This window comes from Schistocerca cancellata, chromosome 4, assembly GCF_023864275.1.
Source record: "Schistocerca cancellata isolate TAMUIC-IGC-003103 chromosome 4, iqSchCanc2.1, whole genome shotgun sequence".
In the NCBI taxonomy this organism is placed as follows: domain Eukaryota; kingdom Metazoa; phylum Arthropoda; class Insecta; order Orthoptera; family Acrididae; genus Schistocerca; species Schistocerca cancellata.
The window spans coordinates 195,411,552-195,420,924 of record NC_064629.1 but is presented as its reverse complement, the minus strand read 5'-3'; the positions used below and the strand labels follow the sequence as shown (position 1 = coordinate 195,420,924).

Here is a 9,373-nt window from a genome sequence, read left to right as displayed (position 1 = left end):
CGCAAATATGGGAAAAACGCAAATATCGGTAAAACGCACATATGGCAAAAACGCAAATATGGCAAAAACGCAAATATTGCAAAAACGGAAATATGGCAAAAACGCAAAAATGGGAAAAACGCAAATATGGGAGAAACGCAAATATGGGAAAAACGCAAATATGGGAAAAAAGCAAATATGGGTAAAATGCAAATATGGGAGAAGATAAACTTTTGGTACAACTTAACAAGAGGAAAGAATCGGTTTGTAGGGAATAGTCTGAATAGTCAAACGTTCACGAAATATATGAGAAACGCAAATATGGGAAAAACGCAAATATGGGAAAAACGCAAATATGGGAAAAACGCAAATAAGGGAAAAACGCAAATATGGGGAAAACGCAAATATGGCAAAAACGCAAAGATGGGAAAAACGCAAATATGGCAAAAACGCAACTATGGCAAATACGCAATTATGGCTAAAATGCAACTATGGCAAAAACGCAACTATGGCAAAAACGCAACTATGGCAAAAACGTCAATATAGCAAAAATGCAAATATGTAAAAAACGCAAATATGAAAAAAAACGCAAATATGGGAAAAACGCAAATTTGGGAAAAACGCAAATATGGGAAAAATGCAAATATGGGAGAAGATAAAATTGTGCTACACCTTGACAAGTGCAAAGATTCGGTTGGTAGGACATAGTCTGAATAGTCAAAGGTTCATGAAATATGTGAGAAATGCAAATATGGGTAAAACGCAAATATGGGAAAAATGCAAATATGGGAAAAACGCAAATATGGGAAATCCTCAAATATGGGAAAAACGCAAACATGCGAAAGACGCAAATATGGGAAAGACGCAAATATGGGAAAAACGCAACTATGGGAAAAACGCAAATATGGGAAAAACGCAAATATGGGAAAAACGCAAATATGGAAAAAACGAAAATATGGGAAAAACGCAAATATGGGAAAAATGCAAATATGGGAGAAGATAAACTTGTGGTACACCTTGACAAGTGGAAAGAATCGGTTGGTAGGACATAGTCTGAATAGTCAAAGGTTCTCGAAATATATGAGAAATGCAAATATGGGAAAAACGAAAATATGGGAAAAACGCAAATATGGGAAAAACGCAAATATGGGAAAAACGCAAATATGGGAAAAACGCAAATATGCGAAAAACGCAAATATGGGTAAAATGCAAATATGGGAGAAGATAAACTTGTGGCACAACTTGACAAGAGGAAAGAATCGGTTGGTAGGAGATAGTCTGGATAGTCAAACGTTCAAGAAATATATGAGAAACGCAAATATGGGAAAAATGCAAATATGGGAAATACGCAAAGATGGGAAAAAAACAAATATGGGAAAAACGCAAATATGGGAAAAACGCAAATATGGCAAAAACGCAAATATGGGAAAAACGCAAATATGGAAAAATCGCTAATATGGGAAAAACACAAATATGGGAAAAACGCAAATATGGGAAAACCGCAAATATGGGGAAAACGGAAATATGGGAAAAACGCAAATATGGGAGAAACGCAAATATGGGAAAAACGCAAATATGGGAAAAACGCAAAAATGACAAAAACGCAAATATGGGAAAAACGCAAACATGGGAAAAACGAAAATATGGGAAAAACGCAAATATGAGAAAAATGCAGATATGGGAGAAGATAAACTAGTGGTGCACCATGACAAGTGGAAAGAATCGGTTGGTAGGACATAGTCTGAATAGTCAAAGGTTCACGAAATATATGAGAAACGCAAATATGGGAAAAACGATAATATGGGAAAAACGTAAATATGGGAAAAAAGCAAATATGGGTATAACCCAAATATGGGAAAAACGCAAATATGGGAAAAACGCAAATATGGGATAAACACAAATATGGGAAAAACGCAAATATGGGAAAACTGCATATATGGGAAAAACGCAAATATGGGAAAGACGCAAATATGGGAAAGATGCAAATATGGGAAAAACCCAAATATGGGAAATACGCAAATATGGGAAAAACGCAAATATGGGAAAAATGCAAATACAGGAAAAACGCAAATATGGGAAAAACGCAAATATGGGAAGAACGCAATAATGGGAAAAACGCAAATATGGGAAGAACGCAATAATGGGAAAAACGCAAATATGGGAAGAACGCAAATATTGGAAGATCGCAAATATGGGAAGAACGCAAACATGGCAAGAACGCAATCATGGGAAGAACGGAAATATGGGAAAAACGCTAATATGGGAAAAACGCAAACATGGGAAAAACGCAAATATGGGAAAAACGCAAATATGGGAGAAACGCAAATAAGGGAAACACGCATATATGGGAAAAACGCTAATATTGGAAAAATGCAAACATTGGAAAAACGCAAATATTACAAAAACGCAAAAATGGGAAAAACGCAAATATAGGTAAAACGCAAATATGGGAAAAATGCAAATATGGGAGGAGATAAACTTGTGGAACAACTTGACAAGAGGAAAGAATCGGTTGGCAGGACATAGTGAGAATAGTCAAAGGTTCACGAAATATATGAGAACCGCAAATATGGGAAAAACGCATATATGGGAAAAACGCAAATATGGGAAAAATGCATATATGGGAAAAACGCAAATATGGAAAAAACGCAAAAATCGGAAAAACGCAAATATGGGAAAAAGGCAAATATGGGAAAAACGCAAATATGAGAAAAACGCAAATATGGGAAAAAAGCAAATATGGGAAAAACGCAAATATGGGAAAAACGCAAATATGGGAAAAACGCAAATATGGGAAAAACGCAAATATGGGAAAATGCAAATATGGGAGAAGATAAACTTGTGATACAAATTGACAAGTGGAAAGAATCGGTTGGTAGGACATAGTCTGAATAGTCAAAGGTTAACGAAATGTATGAGAAACGCAAATATGGGTAAAACGCAAATATGGGAAAAACGCAAATATAGGAAAAACGCAAATACAGGAAAAACGCAAATATGGGAAAAACGCAAATATCGGAAAAACGCAAATATGGGAAAAACGCAAATATAGGAAAAATGCAAATATGGGAAAAATGCAAATATATGAAAAACGCAAATATGGGAAAAACGCAAATATGGCAAAGTCGCAAATATGACAAAGACGAAAATATGGCAAATACGCAAATATGGCAAAGACACAAATATGTCAAAGCCGCAAATAAGGGAAAAACGCTAATATGGGAAAGACGCAAATATGGGAAAGACGAAAATATGGGAAAGACGCAAATATGGGAAAGACGCAAATATGGAAAAGACGCAAATATGCTAACGACGCAAATTTGGGAAAAACGCAAATATAGGGAAAACGCAAATATGGGAAAAACGCAAATATGGGAAAAACGTAAATATGAGAAAAACGCAAATATGGGAAAAACGCAAATATGAGAAAAACGCAAATATGGGAAAAACGCAAAAATGGGAAAAATGCAAATATATGAAAAACGCAAATATGGGAAAAACGCAACTATGTGAGAAGATAAACTTGTGGTACAACTTGACAAGAGTAAAGAATCGGTTGGTAGGACATAGTCTGAACAGTCAAAGGTTCACGAAATATATCGGAAACGCAAATATGGGAAAACGATAATATGGGAAAAACGCAAATATGGGAAAAACGCAAATATGGGAAAAACGCAAATATGGGAATAACACAAATATGGGAAAATCGCAAATATGGGAAAAACGCAAATATGGGATAAACCCAAATTTGGGTAAAACACATATAAGAGAAAAATGCAAATATGGGACAAACGCAAATATAGGAAAAATGCAAATATGGGAAAAACACAAGTATTGGAAAAATGCAAACATTGGAAAAACGCAAATATTGGAAAAACGCAAAAATGGGAAAAACGCAAATATAGGAAAAACGCAAATATGGGAAAAATGCAAATATGGGAGAAGATAAACTTGTGGAACAACTTGACAAGAGGAAAGAATCGGTTGGTAGGACATAGTGTGAATAGTCAAAGGTTCACGAAATATATGAGAACCACAAATATGGGAATAACGCATAAGTGGGAAAAACGCAAATATGGGAAAACGCAAATATAACAAAAACGCAAAAATGGGAAAAACGCAAATATATGTAAAACGCACATATGGCAAAAACGCAAATATGGCAAAAACGCAAATATGGCAAAAACGCAAAAATGGGAAAAACGCAAATATGGGTAAAACGCACATATGGCAAAAACGCAAATATGGCAAAAACGCAAATATGGCAAAAACGCAAATATGGGAAAAACGCAAATATGGGAAAAACGCAAATATGGGAAAAACGCAAACATGGGAAAAAGGCCAATATGGGAAAAACGCAAATATGGCAAAAACGCAAATTTGGCAAAAACGCAAATATGGGAAAGACGCAAATATGGGAAAGACGCAAATTAGGGAAAATCGCAAATATGGGAAAACGCAAATATGGGACAAACGCAAATATGGGAAAAAGGAAAATATAGGAAAAACGCAAATATGGGAAAAGCGCAAATATGGGGAAAACGCAAATATGGGAATAATGCAAATATGGGAAAAACCCAAATATGGGAGAAGATAAACTTGTGGAACAACTTGACAAGAGGAATGAATCGGTTGGTAGGACATAGTGTGAATAGTCAAATGTTCACGAAATATATGAGAACCGCAAATATGGGAAAAACGCAAATGTGGGAAAAACGCAAGTAAGGGAAAAACGCAAATATAGGAAAAACGCAAATATGGGAAAAACGCAAATATGGGAATAACGCAAATATGGGAAAAACACACATATGGCAAAAACGCAAATATGGAAAAAACGCAAATATGGCAAAAACTAAAATATGGCAAAACGCAAATATGGCAAAAACGCAAAAATGTGAAAAATGCAAATATGGCAAAAACGCAACTATGGTAAATACGCAATTATGGCAAAAACGCACCTATGGGAAAAACGCAACTATGGCACAAACGCAACTATGGCAAAAATGTAACTATGGCAAAAACGTAAATATAGCAAAAACGCAAATATGTAAAAAATGCAAATGTGGGAAAAACGAAAATACGGGAAAAACGCAAATATGGGAAAAACGCAAATATGGGAAAAACGCAAATGTGGGAAAAACACAAATATGGGAAAAACGCAAATATGGGAAAACCGCAAATATCGGAAAAACGGAATTATGGGAAAAACGCAAATATGGGAAAAACGCAAATATGGGAAAAACGCAAATATGGGAAAAATGCAAATATGGGAAAAACGCAAAAATGCGAAAAACGCAAATATGGGAAAAACGCAAATATGGGAAATATGCAAATATGGGAAATACGCAAATATCAGAAAAACTCAAATATCGGAATAACGCAAACATGAGAAAAATGCAAATATGGGAAAAACGCAAATATTGGAAAAACGCAAATATGGCATAAACGCAAATATGGCAAAAACGCAAATATGGCAAAAACGCAAATATGGCAAAAACGCAAATAAGGCAAAAACGCAAATATGGCAAAAACGCAAATATGGCAAAAACGCAAATATGGCAAAAACGCAAATATGGGAAAAACACAAATATCGGAAAAAGGCAAATATGGGAAAAAGGCAAATATGGGAAACTGCAAATATGGGAAAAACGCAAATATGGGAAAAACGCAAATAAGGTTAAAACGCAAATATGGTTAAAACGCAAATATAGGAAAAAACCAAATATGGGAAAAACCAAAATATGCCTAAAAGCAAATATTGCAAAAACGCAAATATGGCAAAATCGTAAATATGGCAAAAAAGCAAATATGGCAAAAACGCAAATATGGCAAAAAAGCAAATATGGCAAAAACGTAAATATGGAAAAAACGCGAATATGGCAAAAACGCGAGTATGGAAAAAACGCGAATATGGGAAAAACGCAGATATGGGAAAAACGCAAATATGGGAAAAACGCAAATATGGGAAAAAGGCAAGTATGGGAAAATCGCAAATATGAGAAAAACGCAAATATGGGAAAAAAGCAAATATGGGAAAAACGCAAATATGGGAAAAACGCAAATATGGGAAAAACGCAAATATGGGAAAAAAGCAAATATGGGAAAATGCAAATATGGGAGAAGATAAACTTGTGATACAAATTGACAAGTGGAAAGAATCGGTTGGTAGGACATAGTCTGAATAGTCAAAGGTTCACGAAATATATGAGAAACGCAAATATGGGTAAAACGCAAATATGGTAAAAACGCAAATATAGGAAAAACGCAAATACGGGAAAAACGCAAATATGGGAAAAACGCAAATATGGGAAAAACGCAAATATGGGAAGAACGATAATATGGGAAGAACGCAAATATGGGAAGAACGCAAATATCGGAAAAACTCAAATATGGGAAATACGCAAATATGGGAAAAACGCAAATATGGGAAACACGCAAATATGGCAAAGTCGCAAATATGGCAAAGACGAAAATATGGCAAATACGCAAATATGGCAAAGAGGCAAATATGTAAAAGCTGCAAATAAGGGAAAGACGCAAATATGGGAAAAACGCTAATATGGGAAAGACGCAAATATGGGAAAGACGCAAATATGGGAAAGACGCAAATATGGGAAAGACGCAAATATGGAAAAGACACAAATATGCTAACGACGCAATTTTGGCAAAAACGCAAATATAGGAAAAACGCAAATATGGGAAAAACGCAAATATGGGAAATACGCAAATAAGGGAAAAACGCAAATATGGGAAAAACACAAATATGGGAAAAATGCAAATATATGAAAAACGCAAATATGGGAAAAACGCAAATATGTGAGAAGATAAACTTGTGGTACAACTTGACAAGAGTAAAGAATCGGTTGGTAGGACATAGTGTGAATAGTCAAATGTTCACGAAATATATGAGAACCGCAAATATGGGAAAAACGCAAATGTGGGAAAAACGCAAGTAAGGGAAAAACGCAAATATAGGAAAAACGCAAATATGGGAAAAACGCAAATATGGGAATAACGCAAATAGGGGAAAAACACACATATGGCAAAAACGCAAATATGGAAGAAACGCAAATATGGCAAAAACTCAAATATGGCAAAACGCAAATATGGCAAAAACGCAAAAATGGGAAAAACGCAAATATGGCAAAAACGCAACTATGGTAAATGCGCAATTATGGCAAAAACGCACCTATGGCAAAAACGCAACTATGGCAAAAACGCAACTATGGCAAAAATGCAACTATGGCAAAAACGTAAATATAGCAAAAACGCAAATATGTAAAAAACGCAAATGTGGGAAAAACGAAAATATGGGAAAAACGCAAATATGGGAAAAACGCAAATATGGGAAAAACGCAAATGTGGGAAAAACACAAATATGGGAAAAACGCAAATATGGGAAAACCGCAAATATGGGAAAAACGGATTTATGGGAAAAACGCAAATATGCGAAAAACGCAAATATGGGAAAAACGCAAATATGGGAAATATGCAAATATGGGAAATACGCAAATATCGGAAAAACTCAAATATCGGAATAACGCAAACATGAGAAAAATGCAAATATGGGAAAAACGCAAATATTGGAAAAACGCAAATATGGTATAAACGCAAATATGGCAAAAACGCAAATATGGCAAAAACGCAAATAAGGCAAAAACGCAAATATGGCAAAAACGCAAATATGGCAAAATCGCAAATATGGCAAAAACGCAAATATGGCAAAAACGCAAATATGGGAAAAACACAAATATCGTAAAAAGGCAAATATGGGAACAAGGCAAATATGGGAAACTGCAAATATGGGAAAAACGCAAATATGGGAAAAACGCAAATATGGGAAAATCGCAAATATGGGAAAAACGCAAATATTGGAAAAACGCAAATATGGTATAAACGCAAATATGGCAAAAACGCAAATATGGTATAAACGCAAATATGGCAAAAACGCAAATATGGCAAAAAAGTAAATATGGCAAAAACACAAAAATGGCAAAAAAGCAAATATGGCAAAAACGCAAATATGGCAAAAAAGCAAATATGGCAAAAAAGTAAATATGGCAAAAACGCGAATGTGGCAAAAACACGAATATGGAAAAAATGCGTATATGGCAAAAACGCAAGTATGGCAAAAACACGAATATGGGAAAAACGCAGATATGGGAAAAACGCAAATATGGGAAAAACGCAAATATGGGAAAAAGGCAATTATGGGAAAAACGCAAATATGAGAAAAACGCAAATATGGGAAAAAAGCAAATATGGGAAAAACGCAAATATGGGAAAATCGCAAATATGGGAAAAACGCAAATATGGGAAAAACGCAAATACGGGAAAATGCAAATATGGGAGAATATAAACTTGTGATACAAATTGACAAGTGGAAAGAATCGGTTGGTAGGACATAGTCTGAATAGTCAAAGGTTCACGAAATATATGAGAAACGCAAATATGGTTAAAACGCAAATATGGGAAAAACGCAAATATAGGAAAAACGCAAATACGGGAAAAACGCAAATATGGGAAAAACGCAGATATGGGAAAAACACAAATATGGGAAGAACGCAAATATGGGAAAAACGCAAATATGGGAAGAACACAAATATGGGAAGAACGCAAATATGGGAAGAATGCAAACATGGGAAGAACGCAAACATGGGAAGAACGCAAATATGGGAAAAACGCTAATATGGGAAAAACGCAAATATGGGAAAAACGCAAATATGGGAAAAACGCAAATATCGGAAAAACTCAAATATGGGAAATACGCAAATATGGGAAAAACGCAAATATGGGAAACACGCAAATATGGCAAAGTCGCAAATATGGCAAAGACGAAATTATGGCAAATACGCAAATATGGCAAAGAGGCAAATATGTCAAAGCCGCAAATAAGGGAAAGAGGCAAATATGGGAAAAACGCTAATATGGGAAAGACGCAAATATGGGGAAGACGCAAATATGGGAAAGACGCAAATATGGGAAAGACGCAAATATGGAAAAGACACAAATATGCTAACGACGCAAATTTGGGAAAAACGCAAATATAGGAAAAACGCAAATATGGGAAAAACGCAAATATGGGAAAAACGCAAATATGGGAAAAACGCAAATTTGGGAAAAACGCAAATATGGGAAAAATGCAAATATATGAAAAACGCAAATATGGGAAAAACGCAAATATGTGAGAAGATAAACTTGTGGTACAACTTGACAAGAGTAAAGAATCGGTTGGTAGGACATTGTCTGAATAGTCAAAGGTTCACGAAATATATGAGAAACGCAAATATGGGAAAACGATAATATGGGAAAAACGCAAATATGGGAAAAACGCAAATATGGGATAAAAGCAAATATGGGAATAACCCAAATATGGGAATAACCCAAATATGGG

The 9,373-nt window shown here is 35.1% G+C and overlaps 1 protein-coding gene across 1 annotated transcript; it reads left to right on the top strand.

The window, feature by feature from the left end:
• Positions 1-4,054: 4,054 nt before the first annotated feature.
• Positions 4,055-4,576, top strand: LOC126184010 (uncharacterized). The gene has a single exon (XM_049926363.1). It carries the CDS (start codon positions 4,055-4,057, stop codon positions 4,574-4,576), a length of 522 nt encoding a protein of 173 aa, XP_049782320.1.
• Positions 4,577-9,373: the final 4,797 nt, after the last annotated feature.